Here is a 20,274-nt window from a genome sequence, read left to right as displayed (position 1 = left end):
TCATGCCTGTAATCCTAGCTATTCAGGAAGCTGAAATCTAAGGATCCCAGTTCAAAGCCAGCCCAGGCAGGAAACTATGAGACTCTTATCTCAATAAACCACCAAAGAGCCAGAAGTGGAGCTATCATAGCTTCAATGCTAGAGCACTGTCCATCAGGGGAAAACAAACAAACAAACTTCAGACCCTGAGTTCAAGCCCTAGGCCTGGAACCATAAAAATAGCAAAACAAATGAAGCGCAAGCTGGGTTAGGAGGGTGCCCACAAGTGATCCTATAGGGGCTCAAGGCCTAAGTGGAACAGCCCAACTTCCTGGAAGAAGCTCAGGGAACAAAGAAATACAGGCACTATATCATGGATTTGCAAATTGTCTTATTAAGAATATGGGAGGTGGGGGCTGGGGATATGGCCTAGTGGCAAGAGTGCTTGCCTCGTATACATGAGGCCCTGGGTTCAATTCCCCAGCACCACATATACAGAAAATGGCCGGAAGTGGCGCTGTGGCTCAAGTGGCAGAGTGCTAGCCTTGAGCAAAAAAAAAAGCCAGGGACAGTGCTCAGGCCCTAAGTCCAAGGCCCAGGACTGGCCAAAAAAAAAAAAAAAAAAAAAAAAAAAATATATATATATATATATATATATATGGGAGGTGGTAATGAATCCATGTAAATTTGAGTATGTGCACATCTGCATAGGTGTATTATTCATTAGCACTGTCCAGAGAGAAAGCTCAGAATCAACATCTAATAGTCTCAATCATACTTAGCTGTTGCCAAATCCTGTTTTCTTTTCTTTTTCTCCACCTCCCTCCCCCGCCCCTTAGCTCCTTAAGTTCAGGACTTTGTGGTTGCTAGGTTGACTTCCTACCACATAAGCCACATGCTTAGCCCAGTTTTTCACAGGTATTTCACAAAGGTATTTGTGTGTGCACTAGTCCTGGGGCTTGAACTCAGGGTCTGGGTGCTGACCACTTGAGCCACAACTTCACTTCTGGCTTTTGTTGGTGGTTAAAAGTCTCATGAACTTTCCTGCCTGGGCTAGTTCCAAGCCTCAATCTTCAATTATCAGCCTCTTGAGTAGCTAGGAGTACAGGTATGAGGCATCAACACTGGTTACTTCTGAGATCAAATCTTGTGAGATAGAATATTGCTTTCCACACAGGTGTGTGCCTGTGCCACAATCTGTCTACTTTTAGGCTTCATGGTGGTCACTGAGATGTGACCCCTCTGTGGAGGTGAAGTCTTACTGACTTTTCTACCCAGGCCGGCCCAGAACCTTGATCCTGCTAATCTCACAATTTGTGATGACAGGTGTGTTGGGGTCAGCTGTGCCTTTAAGGGGCCACTGCTGACCTTGGCCTGTCCCTCCCCTTCCTCCTTTGGCAGCAAGAGAAGGGCCTGCTCCTGGGGCAGCACGTGTGTAATGGAGGACACCCCAGAAACCCAACCAAGCCTTGGGGGGCTGGGCCTCCGCCCCCAAAGGAGGTCCCCTGACATCACTTGATGGACAGCCCTCTGTGACCAATCTGCAATCCCTCTCTTGTGCCCGCCCTTGGGGGTATATCTGGGGGGGCTCCTCATTTGAACAAACAGAAGCCCTAGAGGTTTTCTCCAAGACCCCATGCGCCTGTGTCTTCCTTGGGCTGGCGGGCAAGGGGGTCTCGTACCCACACATGAACCGAGGCACCCGGGACCCCACTCCCGCGTCGATACCCTACTGGACGGGGGGGACGTGAGAGAGTAGGTATGGATCCCCCGCAGAGAAGATAGATAAGTCCAGGACCCCTCCCCACGTGTTGGGGAGGGATAGAGCTAGCCTGGCAATTTAAAGCCCAACAAGGTGTGCAGTACTATGCCCAGCTATGACTTGAGAAGTGGTCTCGTGAACTTTTTGGCCCAGCCTGTGCTCAAATCCCCATCCTCTGGTTCTCAACTTCCCATGTGGCCAGGACTACAAGTGTGAACCACCAGTGCCAGACTCAGATCCTGCTTTCAGTACCATTCCTTGGAGGACTGTCTGATTTTATTATGGAGGTAGGTTAGAACACAAGGAACCAGGAATGCTCAAACAATGGTGGGAACTTGACAAGAGAGACTGGAAACCAGCCTACAGGGGAGTAACAGGTTATACTTTACGTTAAAATTAGAGTACTCACAGATGCAGATAAAATTTAAGAATGAGGAGAAATAAATTGTGCATGTTTTAGTGTATTGTGTGTGCATGTGCACAAACATCACTTCAGGGTTTGGGTTCTGTTCGTTGGCTTTTTACTTAAGGCTGGTGCTCTACCACTTGAGCCATAGCTGCAGTTCTTTTTTTTTTTTTGGTGGTTAGAGATTTTCCTGCCTGAGCTGAGCTGGCTTTAAAACTCGATCCTCAGATCTTAGTCTCCTGAGTAGGTAGGATTACAGGCATGAGTCACCAGTACCCAGATAATGTGTTTTATTATAATAAATACCTTTTTTACCTACTAATAGGAGTGCTGTGTCACTAAGCAAGCTAATAGGCAACGAGGAGGGTTCACACTCAGAAATTTGAGGGAAGAAAAAAAGAGCCTGGTGAAGCAATCACAGCTAGGTGATCAAGGCAAAGGTACGTTCCCATAGAGGTTCTGTATCATCCACCTGGCCTTGGGCAGTCCTGTGTGTGTCATTCCTCCTCTGCTATTTCAGGCAAACACCTCTTTAATACAACACAATAATGTCAACACCACAATGGTGTCAACTCAAGTCATGAATCTAATGTTGAAAAGGAAAGAAATAAATGTTACCTCTATGCAAAGAAAAGAATAACTTCAACATGCCTCTGTGTGAGTCATCCAACTACAACTACCCCCACCCCATAACCTATCAATGCAAAATATAAAAATTTGCCAGGCACTGATGGCTCACATCTGAAATCCTAGCTAATCAAGAGACAGAAATCTGAAGATCACTATTTGAAGCCAGCTCAGACAGTAAAGTCTATGAGACTCTTATCTCCAATAAACTACAAAAAAAGGCAGATGTGGGATTGTGGTTCAAGTGGTAATATGCTAGCCTTGTGCAAAAGAAACAACAGCCAGGCCCTGAGTTCAAGCCCTAGGAGCAGTGTGTGTGTGTGTGTGTGTGTGTGTGTGTGTGTGTGGTGGTTCATGCCTGTAATCCTACTCAGAAGGCTGAGATCGGAGGATTGCAGGTTGCAGCTAACCTGGGAAGATAAATCCACCAGATTCCAACTAGTATCAAAAAACAGATGAAAGTGGAAATGTTGCCAAGTGGTAGAACACCAGCCTTGAGCAAAAAAGCTAATAAACAACTGGAGTTCAAGCTCCAGTACTGGCACACATACACACAAAGCATGGGTGTGTATAAGTGTGTGTGTGTGTATATATATATGTGTGCATATATATATTTCTAAAACATGAAAGAAAAGCCTAGTGAGAAATTGCAAATTTTAAGGGCTGTAAAACAGAAGATTCTTTCCTTTGAGATTATAGAGACAAAAGTCCCAATCCAAGTGTTGTAGGATTTGGGTTTTTCTGTTTGTTTGTGTCTTAATTTGAATTTTTGTGTGTACTAGTACCTGGACTTAAACACAGGGCCTGGGCACTATCCCTTAGCTTATTTGCCCAAGGCTAAGGCTCTATCACCTGAGTTATACCTCCACTTCCAACTTTTGGTGATCATCTGGAGTCACCTAGACTTTCTTTCTTGGGCTATCATGGTATCATGAGCTACCAACATTGGGCTTCCTATAGTTTTCTTTTGTCCAGGGCTAGTACTCTACCACTTGAGCCACAACCACACTTTTGGCTTTTCTTGTGGGGAGGGGGGTGGAGAGTTAATTGGTGATCAAGGTCTCAAGGATTTTTCTCTCCAGGATAACTTCAAACTGTAATCCTCAGATCTCAGCCTCCTGAATAGCTAGGATTATAGGCATGAGCCACCAGAGCCCAGCCAAAGCAGGCTTTAGAAAGCCTGAGGAGTCTTAACACCTGTAATTCTAGCTACTCACGAGGGTGAAATCTTAGGATCACAGTTCCAAGCTAGTCCAATCTAGACTTATCCCCAATAAAGTACTCATAAAAAGCAGGAAGTAGCATTGTGGCTCAAATGATAGTGATAGCCTTAAGCAAGAGAAGTTCAGGGACAGAACCCAGGCGCAGAGTTTGAGCCGCAGGACTATCCAAAAAAAGCATTCAACATACAAAAAAAAATTTTTTTTTGGTCAGGCTTGGGGCTTGGACTCAGGGCCTGAGCACTATCCCTGGATTCTTTAAGCTCAAGGCCAGCACTCTACCTCTTGAGCCACAGCACCACTTCTGGCTTTTCCTGTTTTATGTACTGCAGAAGGAGTGAACCCAGGACTTCATGCATGCAAGGCAAGCACTCTACCGCTAAGCCATATTCCCAGCCCCAAAAAGTTATTGTTAATGACTTCTATTATGGATACTCTACTTCCTTATTTATCTTGTCAGTCATGGGGCTTGAACTCTGGACTCTGTCCCTGAGCTCTTCAGCTCAAGGCTAACAAACACTCAACCACCTGAGCTGCAGCACCACTTCCGGTTTTCTTGTGGTTAGATAGAGATAAGACTCTTCAGTCTGGGCTGGCTTTGAATCACAATCCTTAGATCTCAGCCTCCCGAGTAGTTAGGATTACAGGCATGAGCCACTGGCGCTCAGCAATTTTATTTTATTTTTAAACAAATTTTAATGTCGTTTTAATTTTATTTCTCTTATTTGTTTATGTGACTTTAAGAAATCAAAACCTCATGCATGCTAGGATATTATTCCTAGGCCTACTCCATTTCTTCAAGAAGAGTTTTGCTTGCAAGGAGAGAACAGATGGTTCACTAAATGGTTTACCAGGCACTTCCTTCTCCAGCACTCCCTAGGCAAGCACAGGGCTCCCTGCCTCCAGAAGGACCTTGGAACAACCTTCACACTTTGCTGGTCCCACATTCTTTTCCAAGCTACTCACAAAGACACCCAGAGGTCTTCCCTGAAAGTTACAGGAACTTTGCATTTGCTCCTGGACTCTGGTCTGCTGAACTTCCAGTCCAGGAAGTCAGCTGTGCCAATTAACAGCATGAATTACCAAGCCAGAATATGTTTGTTACCCAACTTAGGAGAAAACATTTCAATGGTTACAAATAGGCAACAGTGCCTTAAACACTGGCAAGCCTTTCTGCTAACCCCTGAAGAAATGCCACCCACACTCAGCTGTGCCACAAGTCAGCAACTTCTGAAGAGAGAATTCTTATCAAATAACCATTTTTCAGAGTTCCACAGGATGCATCAAAACCAGTCTTCCAAAAACCTTTTTATTTTCTTTAAGAAAAATATTATTTGCCTTTTTTTTTCTTTTGCAGATCGCAATTTGATTTAGTTTACTTTCAGGCCCTTTGAATATATTTTCCCTTCTTCAAACTTTTGTCAGAAAAAAAACCAAAAACAAAAAACATGCTGGGAATATGGCCTAGTGGCAAGAGTGCTTGCCTCGTTTGCCTGAGGCCCTGGGTTTGATTCCCCAGCACCACATATAAAGAAAACAGCCAGAAGTGGTGCTATGGCTCAAGTGGTAGAGTGCTAGACTTGAGCAAAAAGAAGCCAGGGACAGTGCTCAGGCCCTGAGTTCAAGGCCCAAGACTGGCAAAAAGTAAAACAAACAAACAAAAAAACCAAACCTGAAATTGAAGGCAGAGTCATTTACTGTCAGTCTGGATTTTTCTTTTTCTTTTTCTATGCCTGTTTCTGGGCTTGAACTCCGGGTTTCATGCCTTCTCTTAGCTTTTTACACTTACACTTTGGCTTTTTGCTGATTAACTGGAGCTGATCCTGCCTAGGCTGGCTTTGAACTGTAATCCTCAGATCTCAGACTTCTTAGTAGTTAGGATTACAGGTGTGAGCCACCAGTGCCTCGCTTAGCTTTTTGATCCCTAACAGTATTATACTTCCAGAATCCAGAATAGGTTTTGTTGACATCACACACCAAACAGTTTCTTGCCATGATGAAAACCAAACTTCTTTGGTGAAATGTGACAATTTACAGAACAAAGGCCATGTTCTAAGACCACTGAAGAAAGGCAAGGGTAGGGGATTAAGCAGTTTGACCAGCTTCCAAGGCTGATGTTTCAGCAAAATATTTGTTTTGTTTTTTGTCAGTCCTGGGGCTTGAACTCAGGACCTGAGCACTGTCACTGGCTTCTTTTTTGCTCAAGACTAGCAGGGTGGCACTCTATCACTTGAGCCACTGCGCCACTTCTGGCTTTTTCTATATATGTAGTGCTGAGGAATCAAACCCAGGGCTTCATGTATACGAGGCAAGCACTTTACCACTAGGCCATATCCCCAGCCCCAAGAGCAAAATATTTGTATTTTCAAAAGTCTCACGAGGGCTGGGAATATGGCCTAGTGGCAAGAGTGCTCACCTCGTATACATGAAGCCCGTGGGTTCAATTCCCCAGCACCACAAATGTAGAAAACGGCCAGAAGTGGCACTGTGGCTCAAGTGGCAGAGTGCTAGCCTTGAGCAAAAAGAAGCCAGGGACAGTGCTCAGGCCCTGAATCCCCAGACCCAGGGCTGGCCAAAAAAAAAAAAAAGTCTCACAATGTTGTCCATACTGGTTCCAAATTACTGAGTTCAAATGGTTCTCTGACCTTAGCATCCCAAGTCCTGAGGTCTAGACAAGTACCACAGAAACTGGCTATAAGCTGTGCTCTTTCACTGTGAGTGATAAAGGAATTAATTCTGTCCTAAAACACAGCATACAGAGAGGGGAGGATTCCAATGATGTAAAACTAATTTACAGTTTAACAAAATGAATACTAGGAAGATGAAATATGCTTTGTGGGTGGGAGAGGGGAATCAAAGGTGGGCATATGAATGAAGAGAGGAAGGGTAGGCAAATATAGTCATAATACTCAATGTACATATGTGAAAATAAAACCAGGAAACCTGAGGGGATGGATGGGGTTGGGAGAGATGGGGAAGAATGAAGGAAAGGGTGACATTGATAAAGATGCATTGTACTCAAACTGACAGGTTGACATGAGATCCCTTTGTACAGCTAATTCAAGATAATTTTTAAGGTTAAAAGTCAAGCAAAAATTTAAAATCCCATAAAGTACTAAGCAAATCATATAATACATTTTATTAGTATATTGTTATTTTATTGGATTAAAAGCATTTGACAGTACTAGTGTTTGAACTCACTCAGCTTGCTTGCTCAGCTAGTGTGCTTTACTACTTGAACTGTACCTCTGGCATTTTGCTAGTTATTTTTAGAGATGGAATCTAAAGGACTTTCCTGCCTGGGCTGGCCTCTAATCACAATCCTCCTAGACTCCAGAATAACTAGGATTACAGGTATGAACCACTGTAGCCAGGCTACTCCAAATTTTACATGCATTATTCTATATTTACCCCTCTGTAATTTTATGAAATAAGCACTTTTTTATATCCTGATGTCATAAATAAGTAGCCTTAAGAAAATTAGTTGATTCATTTAAATCTGTGAAGTGGGACAGACCAGATTTGAGTCCAGGCCTTTCTACTAGAGTCAGGCCTGTCAACCAGCTTTATCCTACACCCTTGCACACAGGAGGCTGAAGCAGAGCAGTCTGGAATACAGAGTAAGTACATAACAAGACCTATCTCTTTAAAGAATACAAAAGGAAATGAAGCCAAGTGTCGGTGGGTTATACCTGTAATCCTGGCTACCCAGCCAGAGGATCATAGTTTGAAGCCAATCTTGGCACAAAATCTATGAAACTTTATCTCCAAAATAACCAGTCAAAAGTTAGACTATAGGCATGACCCAAGTAGTAGAGCACCAGCTTTGAGCAAGCAAGCTGAACAAGAATACAGCTCCATGTAGAAAGAAAGAAGAAAGAGAGAGAGAGGGGGGAAGGAAGGAAGGAAGGAAGGAAGGAGAGAGGGAGGGAGGGAGGGAAAAGAAATGAAGCTACTCCTTCAGAACAGAAATTTCTATCATTCATCATTGTATTTTATTTTTAAAATAATTATTTCACTCTCTACTTTGTGCTTCCTATGCAGAGTAGATTCAGTGAAAATATTAGGGTTTTGCATCAGAATAAGTTTGAACCTTGTTCACAAATTAATCATATTCTAAATATCAATCTCTACAAAATTCAAGTATACTCCAACTTTCCTAGCACAAGCACTGACAGGGAAATTAAATTAATTACACCCAGAGTAGGCCCATATACATGAAATCCACACACATGAAGCTAGGTCCTTCCTGGAAAAAAAAATAGTATAATTAAAGCTTTCCTCTTTGAAAAGGCCAGACAGTGTCCTGAAAGCTAAGAAATGAATTTAGACTGTGCACTCAAAGTTACTTTCATATGCACGGAAGATAGGGAAGAAAGGACTTTCAGTATTCCATCTGAAGAAGGCTGTTTATATTTATTGTTTATTTTGGGGGGAGGGGGTAGACAAGTTCTCATTGCTGCTCAGGGTGACCTCAAGCTCCCTCCCAATCCATCCTGATCCTGAAGCAACTTCCCAGGACAGGGCTGGGCTTACAGGTGGTTGCCATCCTGCCCAGCAGAGCTGTTCACTTAAGCCTCCTTATTTTAGTTACAGAATAACCAACTATCAGTCCTGGACTAGAAGCATAGAATGCAAACACAGTCAGAAGAGATCAACATGAATGTTCCCCTCTATTTTTGAAGTTTTGTAATGTCATACCAATTAAAAGAACAAGAAAAGTGCTGGTGGCTCACACCTGTAGTCCTAGCTACTCAAGGAGGCTGAGATCTGAGGACTGCAGTTCAAAGCTAGCCTCAGGAGGGAAGTTTGTGAACCAGCAAAAAGCCAGAAGTGGAGCTCATGTGGTAGAGTGCTAACTTTATATGGGACAGTGCTCAGGGACTGAGTTCACACAACCAGGACCAAAGAGAAAGAAAAAAACAGCTGGCAAAGAATAGAACATGGAAGGAACTTTGAAAACTAGGGGAAAGGGCCAGCTTGGTATGTAATGTATCACATGATACCTATCCTGTTTGTTTTGCCAAAGGGTTTGCATTTTTTAATTGCACCCCACCTGGCACCTATGATAGAAATGTCCGAAGACTAAACTTTCTCTCAAACAAACAATTAACAGTGATATGATTCACTTCAATAGGTACACTTTAGAGGATAATTTGTTATCTGAAATGTGTATGCTTTCAGAGTTACAGTTAAAGTTGAAATGTCTCTCAAATGTGCTAAGGAAACTTAAAGGAATCTTATTTTGAAAAAATGAACAAACCAAGTTTTAAAACTTGAGGAAAGAAGGAGAGCTGAGGATAAACAAGGTTTTCCTGATGTTTGATGTGTGTGTATGTGTGTGCTAGTATTGGGACCTAAGGCCTTGGCATCATTCTTTAGTAAGACTGGCATTCTACCACTTGAGCCACAGCTCTACTTCCCGGCTTTTTGCTAGCTAACTGGAAATACGAAGACTTTCCTGCCAGGGGTGGCTTTGAACCATTGTTCTCATATCTCAACCTCTTTTGTTTTTGTTTTCATTTTGTTGCCAGTCGTCGGGCTTGAACTCAAGGTCTGGGTGCTACCCCTGAGCATCCTTGCTCAAGGCTCTACTCGTTCAGCCACAACTCTACTTCTGCCTTTTTTGAGATAAGAGTCTCAGGCATTTCTGCCAGGGCTGGCTTCAAATTGAGATCCTCAGATCTCAGTCTCCTGGGAAGCTAGGATTATAGGCATGAGTCACAGACACTCTGCTTTTAAACTACGTTTTTTATGTATCAAGCCACTTCAGCATGTGGACATTGAAAATGGAATATGCCACCGGATTTCATATATTCAGTCAATGAGAATTGAAGACATACTTGATTAACTTTAGATTTGTATGATAGAAATGTCACCCTATAATTAGGAAGCTTTCATCTAGATATTTTGCTGGGATCTGATGCAATAGACCTTTATGGAATGTGGCTTGTTTGTTTTTCACATCCTCAAGCATCTAACAACTGCTACTAACATTTACAACCAATTTCTTTTTCTTTTTTGGTGCCAGTATTACAACTTGAACTCATGGCCCTGTGGTCTCACTTGGCTTTTTCCCTCAAGGCTGGAACTCAACCACTTGAGCCACATCTCTATTTCCAGCTTTTTGCTGGTTTGCTGGAGATAAGAGTCTCTGGTATTTTTTTTTCCTTGCTTGGGCCTTTCCAATGCCCACGATGCTGCAAAAGCAAATCTGCCAGGGTAACAACACAAAAGCTGGTCTCCTGGGTTGCAGAGCTTGGGGAGCGCCATTAGCTCTCTATGGAAAAAAGAGCTTCCATTGGGGAACCTCCAGGGTTCCAACAAAGGCTGCCAGCACCGGCAGGGTACTCTTCCTTTCCCCTACCCTTCCTTCCCCTCTTTTCATGGTTTTTTCTTTTTTTTCTTAAGGCAGTAGACTCAGTGTGCTATTTTCTAATAAAAGAACCACAGAACAGCTTCACTTAGCATCACAGTCAGTTCCCAGTCCTGGGACCAGTTCTCTGAGGGGAGGGGAGAGGAATATTCTTACCCAACTTTTCATTATACTAAAGTGTTAAAGAGAAGGTAGACACTGGTGGTTCATGCCTATAATCCTAGCTACTGAGATCTGAGGATGGTGGTTCAAAGCCAGCCTAGGTAGAAAAGTCAGTAAGACTCTTATCTCCAATAAACTACCAAAAAAGCCAGAAGTGGAGCTGTGGCTGAAGGGGTAGAGGGCTAGCCTTGAGTACAAAAGCTCAAAGACTGCCCTTGTAGTGAGTTCAAGCTCTAGGACTGGCACACAAAAAAGGGAGAGGAGGGGGCTAATAAAACTGGTTATTACATTTTTTTTAAAGCTGCTATAGGGCTTGGGAGTTATAATTTCCTTCAAAAAAGTGCTACACCAACATTTACCAATAGGATTTTGATATATTACCTTTACACATACACATTTATATATCCATCCATGATCATTTGCTGACGGGATAGAAGGGGAAAAGTGAAGTTTTATCTGTTTTTGCTTTGGCTTTTTTTTATGTTTTTGTTTTTCAGGACAGATAAAATTGGCTCAGTGTTGGTGGTGGCCTATCCCTCTAATCCTAGGTACTCAGAAGGCTATTTGAAGATCGTAATTTTCAGAAAAGCTCTTGAGATTCTTACTTGCAATTACCCAGCAAGAAGCTGAAAGTGAAGGTGTGGCTCAAGAGACAAGGCACTGGCCTTGAGTGAAAAAGCCAGGAAAGAGAGTGAGGCCCTGAGTTCAAGCCCCCAATACTGGCACAAAAATAAAGTAAAATAAAATAGGATACTTACAAATAAATATATAACTTCAAAGTTTACCAAGAACATATCACCCTATTAATAACTGATATATATATAGTCAAAAGAATTCCTAGAAAATAGTAGCGGTCTCTCAAGAGTTTTGTGAGTTTCCCCAAAAGCCTGGTTCTCAGCAAGGATCAGGAAGATCTTTAGTGTTCCACTTCTAGAATATTTTCCAAAAATGTTTTCTGGATTTCCTTGAAAATGCCTCCCCCACCTCCACCCCTCATTAGCTACATTAGACCAAGGAATGATTGAGACTTCAGATAAACTAGATAAAGAATATCATGACAGGGGGCTGGGAATATGGCCTAGTGGTAAAGTGCTCGCCTCGTACATATGAAACCCCAGGTTCGAATCCTCAGCACCACATATGTAGAAAAAGCTGGAAGTGGCACTGTGGCTCAAGTGGTAGAGTACTAGTCTTGAGCAAAAAGAAGCCAGGGACAGTGCTGAGTCAGGGACAGCCCTAAGTTCAAGCCCCAGGACTGGCAAAAAAAGAATATCATGAAGGTAGGTGAGAGTGACTCATACCTATAATCCTAACTATTCAGGAAGCTGAGATTCAGAGAGATGTGGTTCAAAGCCAGCCCAAGCATCAAGTCCATGAAATGCCATCTCCAAAATAATTAGCAACATAGAGGCCTGGAGATATATAGCTCAAGTAGCAGAGTGTATGTCAGGAATGAGAAAGCCAAGCATGACCACAAGGCTCTGAGTTCAAGTCACAGTATCATCACTACACACAAAAAGAATATCGTGGAAAAATATTTCTTCCATTATGAAACATCAATATACATCCATATGTTCAGATAAACTGGCAGTTAAAAATTCCATGACAGGGCTATACAGTTGAAGCTTAGTGATAGAACTTCTGCCTAGGATCTGTTAGACTCTGAGTTCAGTTCACAGCACTGGTCAGACAGGCAAACAGACATTTGAGTGGCAGAATGCTGGCACTAATGAGGCCTGGGTTTGATCCCCAGCACCAGAGAAGGAAGCCAGAGAAAAGTACAAGGGTTATGAGCTTAGGTTGGTATCCTGCCTTCTTCCACCTTCTGGCCATGTGAACTTGGACAAACTACTTCCCTGTCTGGGCTATGGGTGCCTCTTCTGTTCAGTGGGGAATCACAGTTTGCACTTGTCGTAACTCATCAAGTTCATACATGTAGACTGTAGACCATCTGACTTGAAGTCCTCAGTAAATGATAGCTGCTATTATTATGACTCTCAGGCTTATAATTAAGGCAGCTAAGGAAGTAGCAAAAAAGCTGGAAGTAATGTTCACACACAGCAGATTTTAGCAGAGGGGGCAGGGTAACTGTCAACGTTCCAAGTATATACTCTGATTATTAATAGGTCATATTTAATTATCTAGGTTTACAGAAGCAGTATTTATTATATAAAGGTCTGGTGATTGTCAGTGTCACATGTTTTAAGATACATACCATCAATTACAAGAATTATCTCACTTTCAAAGATGTAAAGAAAAAAGCATATAATTTAGATTTGATAGTCATACTAAGACACAGTGATATCCTAAGTATTGTAAGTTTGCAGTCTCTTTTTTTTCCTGCAAGAACCATGAACTAAATCCCTGCTTCTGGTCCTGCCTTATTGATGCCCTTGAGACTGTGTGTGTGTGTGTGTGTGTGTGTGTGTGTGTGTGTTTCAGTCCTGGGGCTTGAACTCAGGGCCTGGGCACTATCCCTAGCTTTTTCACTCAAGGCTAGTGCTCTACCACTTGAGTCATAGCTTCACTTCCAGTTTTTTGGTGATTAATTGTAGGTAAGAGCCTCACGGACTTTCCTGTCTAGGCTGGCTTCCAACCACAATCTTCAGATCTCAGTCACCAGACCCAGCCCGTTAGTCTTTTTTGTGTGTGTGCCAGTCCTGGAACTTGAACTCAGGGCCTGGGCACTGTCCCTGAGCTTCTTTTGCTCAAGGCTAGCACTCTACCACTTGAGCCACAGCACGACTTCTGGCTTTTCTGTTTATTGGTACTGAGGAATCAAACCCAGGGTTTTCATGCATACTAGGCAAGCACTCTACCAATGTGCCACATTCACACCCTTCCCCCTCCCCCATTAGTCTTTTTTAAGCAAGCCCATTAGATAGTACCCTCTGTGCAAGTGATTGGTCAACAAACAGAAGAAAGGACTTTCATTATGGGTTTTCGCCTTAAAAACCAACCAGAAATAGTGGTTTATGCTTAAAATCCCAGCTACTTGGGAGGCAGTCTGGGAGGATGATGATCCAAGGCCATCAGGTCAAAAAGTTGTCAAAATTCCTATCTCAATAGCTGGGTAGAGTGGAGTATGCCTGTCATCTAAGCCACATAGGAAGCTGAAACTAAGAGGACTGAAGTTCCAGGCCAAATGGGGGGGGGGGAAGAGTGGAGGAGTTAAGACCCTCATCTCAACAGAAAAAGTTGGATAAAATGGCATGTGCCTACCATCCTAACTACAATGGGAAAAACAGAATCATAGTCCAGGACAGCCTGGACAAAAAAAATGAAACCTTGTCAGGTTTCACATAAGCCGAGTACCAGTGTCTCACATCTGTTATCCTAGCTATTCAGAAAGCTGAGATCTGAGGAGCAAGGTTTAAAGCCAGCCCAGGCAAGAAAGTCTATGAGACCCTTGTCTCTAATCACCAAAAAGCCAGAAGTAGAGCTGTACCTCAAGTGGTAGAGTATCAGCCTTGAGCAAAAAAGCCAAGTGAGGGGCTGGGGGTATGGCCTAGTGGCAAGAGTGCTTGCCTCGTATACATGAAGCCTTGGGTTGGATTCCTCAGCACCACATATATAGAAAACAGCCAGAAGTGGCACTGTGGCTCAAGTGGCAGAGTGCTAGCCCTGAGCAAAAAGAAGCCAGGGACAGTGCTCAGGCCCTGAGTCCAAGCCCCAGGATTGGCAAAAAAAAAAAAAAAAAAAAGCCAAGTGAGATTACAAGGCCCTGAGTTCAATACATATATACATACATACTTATTCACTTCAGAAAGGCTGGCAAGGAAATCAGGAGAGTTAAAGACAATTAGTCTCCACTAGGGAAAAGGAGGAAGAAAGGAAGGAGGAGGAAGAAGAGGAGGGGAAGGAGGAAGGACAAGGAGGATAAAGAGAAGAGAGAGAGGGAGAGGGGGAAAGAGAGCAGACACGGGCGTGTGGGTCACAGAGAGGAACAACAGCCACACGGGCCATGATGAATCTGGGTTACTGAGAGAAGGCCACCATTTTATTTGGGAAAAGAAGCCAAGGCTGTTTGTGTTGAAATTCAGGTTTCAGGAATGTTTCCTGACAGAGAAACTTGGGCTCAACACAGCACAGAAAGAAAACCTGAGGAGAGCAGTCAGCAGCCAGATAGGCAGGGACTGAGCAATTGAAGAGGGAAGAGGAGACCCATGCCTGTAAACCTAATTAAACACTAATTAAAGCTCTACGACTTCAGCCATAGCTCCACTTGTAGCTTTTAGCTGGTTTCTTAAAGGTAAGAGTTTCGTGGACTCGGATCTCAGCCTCCTGAGTAGCTGGGATTATACTTGTGAGACATGAGCATCCAGCTCTAATATAGTTCTTTTTAATTTTAATTTTTTATTGTTATTATAAGGTTGATGTACAAAGGGACTGCAGTTACTTAAGTCAGGTAAAGAGTACATTTTTCTTGGATAGTGTCGCCCTTCCCTTACTCCCTCCCATTTTTCCCTCCCATCCTCACCCATGAATTGTAGAGTTCATTTTCAACATTGTGTCTAGCAAGTTCCACTGCTGCCTTTGTTCACTCTTTGTCCCTCCATTTCTGTGCACATATACTTGTTTTAAAAAGAAAAAATAATCACTGTGTGTGATGGCTCATGCCTATATAATCCTAGGTACTCAAGAGGTTGAGATCTGAGGATCCTAGTTTGAAGCCAGCCCAGGCAAGAAAGTCTGTGAGACTCTTATCTCTAACCACCAGAAAACCAGAAGTGCCACTATGGCTCTAAGTGGCAGAGTGCTAGCTTTGAGCCAAAAAAGCTTAGGGACAGGGCCTAGGCCCTGAGTTCACGTCCCATGACTGACTAAAAAATTACATATCCTGTCCAAGCTTATGGAATTCCACCCATTACACAAGCACAAATCATATGCAGCAGTAGGAACCTTTTTCAATATACTGAATCCAAGTGCAGGATCCCTGAAAGCCCAAGGCAGATGCCTTGAACAGATGCCCAATCCCCACCCCAACAAGTCCCAGCTCCCCTATCCAGATGAGCCCTCAGCAGAGAAGAATGTCAGTAAGTGGGTGAGCATGGAGTGCAAGAGCGTCTCAGTGTGCTTCGGGTCACAAGCTTATATATAGACACATTTTTTAAAGAGTCCTGACTACTCATTTTAACTGCTTTTAGAAGGAAATCCTAGAAGGAACCTTCCCGGTCCCTGCTCCTTTGAAAGTCTTTCCCATTTCAGGATATATATGTATATGTGTCTATGTGACTGTATATACATATGTGTATGTATATATTATATTATATGTATATGCATCTACATATCTCTAGAGATATACAGATATGTATGCATAGTGATACACAGATAAACAGATATAATTACTGGGATTTGACAATGTCTCAGGTTTGATAGGCAAGTGCTCTATCCCTTGAGCCACATCCTGCCATTTTTTTATCTAGCAAAGATGAATCAATGACAGCTTGATGTGAAATTATCTGGAATGTTTGTTTTATGTCAGGCATTTAATCCACATAATTAAACACACATGTGAGAAAAGTATGCACATATAAGTGCACACACTCCAGTAATCTTACAAATTACTGTTATCTCCATTATTCAGATGAAGAACTTCAGAAATTAAGAAGTCTGGTCCAATTCCCAGATAGTGAGGAAGTCAGGCTTGAACTTGGGTACACCATGCTTCTGAAGCCTGTCTCCCACTTTATTCAGAGGAGCTTTATAATTGGCCACAGACCAAAGATGAAGTTCCACTTTATTCAGAGGACCTTTACACTCAGCCATAGACCAAAGGTAAAGTTCCATTTTATTTTCATTGCTTAGGTCCAAACATAAAGAACTCTAAAAATAGTGGGTTTCATAACCAGAGAATATAGCATAGCCCTGCTAAATCAATTCTCTTCCAAGTTTCTGACCTCTCAGTTTTTGTTCCTTCCTTTTTTCTCTCTCTTTGGTGCCAGTCCTGGGGCTTGAACTCAGGGCCTAGGCACTACCCTTGAGCTTTATTTGCTCAAGGCTAGCATTCTACCACTTGAGCCACAGCTCCACTTCTGGCTCTTTTTGGTGGTTAATTGGAGATACGAATCTTATGGACTTTCTTGTCTAGGCTGGCTTCAAATCGCAATTCTCAGAACTCGGGGTTATGAGTAGCTAGGATTATAAGTGTAAGCCACCAGCACCTGGATTTTGTTTCTTTTTCAATAGGAAAAGTTAACATTTTAACTGAGTCATGTTCATTCTAGTGCCATCTAAGTTGTATGATTTTCATGCATAAATCTTTTTGGAGTATTAGAGACTGAACCGTCAGTGCTCAGGAAAATAGTCTGATTATTTTTTGATGGGCTGTACATATATATGAGCATGCTTGTGCATATATGTATATGTATGTACATGCATGCACATGTATGTATGCACAGATACGTATGCATACAAATGTGTGAATACATGTAAATACAGATATATACAGAGATATGCATACTGATACACATATATAGTACATCTCCATCAAAAATACATATGTATGCATACACACACACACATACACACATATGGTGGCTCAATGAGACTTAGGAAAGCCAATTTGATCAAAGGAGGAAGTACTTTCTAATTTTCACTCTCCCCAGAATAGGGTATGGTCACCAGTGGTTGAACAATTATAGGGTTCTTCTCTAACTACTACCAACCAGGGTATGGAATAGAGGAATAGTCATTACTTATTGTTTTCTACCAAAAACAATAGCAGGAAGAGCTTTTGAGTTTCAGAAAGTGAATGATACTGAGAAATGTAACAAATGTAGAAAAGTTACTGCTTAAGTTTTCTTTCTTAAAGTACATGGAAGCCTTGGAATCATAGAGGGCCAGCCTTGAATGAAAAAGCCAAGGGAGAGTGTGAACAGTTGCATTCAAGCCCCAGTTCTGGCAAATCAAGAAAAAGTTCTAGGGATTGTCTTTTAACAGGCATAGCCAAGAGAACTGTTGCCACATATACAGCAAGTGCTTGCTATGTGCCTGCACAGTGCTAAGAGTTGGGAGCCTTAGCTCACTGCTTCCTCTTCCTCACACCAACCTGTGAGAAAGGCAGCTTGTTAGTCCCCTCTTCCAATGAAGACACCGAGGGTCAGGGGGTTCCATGAGGTCACTCACCCAAGGTCATAGGGCTTGGAAGTGGCCAGGCCGAGGGGCTCAAGCCCATCCTCCCATCAGGACCCTGGAATGCAGCAGCCCGTCAGACAGCACAGGGCCAGAGCAGGTTGGGGCTTACAAATAAGTCGGTGATGGTGGCTCACGCCTGTAATCCTAGCTACTCAGAAGGCTGAGATCTGAGCACCAATGGTTTGAAACCAGTGCAGGCAAGAAGTCTATTAGACTTTTAACTCCAATATGGTACTCAGAAAAAGCCACAAGTGGCCCTGTGGCTCAAATAGTAGAGTGCTAACCTTGAGCAAAAGAAGCTCAGGGACAGTGCACAGGCCCTGAGTTCAAGCCTCAGGACAGGGAAAATAAACTAGTCAGAAGAGCTGAGTGTGCACTGCAAAAATAAATATGAGTACATAAATGAATTCTAAAACACAGTTGCCTTACAGAAGCCATTTATAGATAGTAACAACTCTTATTACTTTATTACTTGTAAAAGGGCATTTCATATCTTGTTCATTTCTTCAAAGGGTTTGGAACGAAGTCAGATGATCTTATGTTAATGTTTATATAATATGATAATGTAAAGTCTTTGGAGGTGGGTAACTGGTGGCTTATACTTATAATCCTAACTACTCTGGAAACAGACTCAGATAATCAAGGTTTGAAGCCAACCTCAGGCAGAAAAGTCTGTGAGACTGCATCTCACCAGCTAGGCTGGGGGTATGGCTCAAGTACCAGCTGAGAGCCAACAAGGGAGGGGCTGAGTTCAAATTCCCATGCCAGCAAATAATAATTTGGAGCTTATTGTCCTCAAATTAAAAATAGCTGAGGAACAAACTAGCAGGTTAAATAACTTGAAAAATAAGCAAGGCACTTTTATTTGATTCGAAAGGCTTACAGTAAATCACACAGAAAATTGGAAGAGATTTCAGAAGTTACTTGGTCAGCCCCCTAGTTTTTCAGGATATAAACTGAGACTAAAATCACCATAACCGAATTCCTTGTCCACATTTTTCAAATCACCATTTCCCTCATCTACTGCAATATATATAATTCATCACCCTCCTGCATTGACCAGGATATACAGTATTCATAAACTGCTTTGTTAACTGTTAACTTCTCTGTACAACCACATAAAGATAATAATAAAAGTTTTTTTAAAAAATCATCATCCCTCCAAGGCCCAGGACAGGCCAAAAAAAAAAAAAAATCATCATCCCCATACTTTCCTGCCCTGTATCTACTACTTCCGAGCCAGGACTACACCAGAACATTGAAAATCTTCAATACTTACCATGTTCCAATGATCCAAACAGCTTTGCTTCATCAGGACAAAATGCGAAAATGTACATAAAAAGTATTCCTCTTTCTGTTGCCTAAACAAGGGTTTTGTTGCTAAGGTTTGGTACAAGGTATCTCTCCCTGTTACATAAGGTATGAAAGAAAATTAAAAAAAAAAAGTATTGCAAACCAGAGGAGTTAAAAAAAAAAAAAAACTCAAGTAGCTGGGTATTACTGGCTCAAGCCTGTAATTCTAATTACTCAGATGGCTGAGCTCTCAGTTTGCAGCCAGCCCAACAAATCTGAGCCTGCCAGCTCCAGTTAACGGGAAGAAAGCAGAAAGGGGAGCTACGGTTCAGGTTGTAGAGCTACAGCCTTGAGCGAAAGAATTCTGAGAGGGCAAGACCATGAGTTCAAGCTCCAGCACCGACGCACACATGCTCCACACGCAGGCACGCGCACGCGCGTGCACACACACTCCTACAAGTGTTCTTGTTTCCAGCTCCCCAGGGGAGAACTGAACGCATTTACAAAACAAAGTGAAGTGCCCTCAAATAGACTGTCACAGGAATTTCTTCCCAAACAAGATTCCGTGGGAATGCAGCAACGCAAACACTGCATTACTGACCTCTGAATTAATCGCTGTGAAAAACATTGGCACGAATCCAGTTACTGCATACTGCCTGACGAAAAAGACTTGCCAGTGTTCCCCTCGGGGTTGGAAGTCGGGCATCCTTTTTTGAAAAGGCAAAAACAAAACAAACCCAGGCCACCAAAGCTCGCCTGTCCGAGGTCACTGGCAGCAGCCAGGCTGTGGGACCAGAACAACGCCGGCCTCCTCCGCCCAGATGCAGGAATTTCACAAAGCTCCACCTTCAAGGCCCAAGGGACAGGGTTAAAGAATTCCTCACTAAACTTAAAAAAAAAACAACTTTACTTCCGGAGTGCGCAGCGAAGTGACCGCGATCCCCGCCCGGCGTCGGCAAACGCCCGCCCGGGGGGGAAGGGCTGCCAGGTGGAGGGGCGAGGGGCCTGCGCAGCCCGGGGACCTGGGGTCACCCCGCAGCAGGCGGCGGCAGGGCGGCCGGGGCGCGGCCTCACCTGTCCCGCACCCACAGGACTTACCGGACGCGTCCGCGGACGTCGGGCCCCTCAAGGGGGCGACCTCGGCCCTTCCGAAGTGCGACAGCGGCCGGCCCCAGGGCCGGGGGGTCCCGGGTGGCAGGTAGACGAGGTTGGACTTTCTTCGTCGGATCGCCACCCGCCTGAAGTTGGAGCCGCCCTCGTCGCTCATGGTCCAGGGCCCGCCCGCGGCCCCGTGCTGCCCGCTGCAGGTGCT

The 20,274-nt window shown here is 43.3% G+C and overlaps 1 protein-coding gene across 2 annotated transcripts in view; it reads right to left on the bottom strand.

The window, feature by feature from the left end:
• Fgd4 (FYVE, RhoGEF and PH domain containing 4) overlaps positions 1 to 20,274 on the bottom strand; it is a 194,132-nt gene extending 173,858 nt beyond the window's left edge. The window contains exon 1 of one of the 2 annotated variants that reach the window (XM_048367086.1): positions 20,061 to 20,274. In XM_048367086.1, the coding sequence (XP_048223043.1) occupies positions 20,061 to 20,229 (169 nt within the window). In that variant the 5' untranslated portion in view covers positions 20,230 to 20,274. Of the gene's footprint in view, positions 1 to 19,563; positions 19,934 to 20,060 lie in introns of those variants that run through there. The other variant, XM_048367111.1, reaches the window with a different exon arrangement.

The sequence above is a fragment of the Perognathus longimembris genome, chromosome 1, assembly GCF_023159225.1.
Source record: "Perognathus longimembris pacificus isolate PPM17 chromosome 1, ASM2315922v1, whole genome shotgun sequence".
NCBI lineage: Eukaryota > Metazoa > Chordata > Mammalia > Rodentia > Heteromyidae > Perognathus > Perognathus longimembris.
Note: the sequence above shows the minus strand (reverse complement) of the source record. Positions and strands in the feature narration are given on the sequence as shown.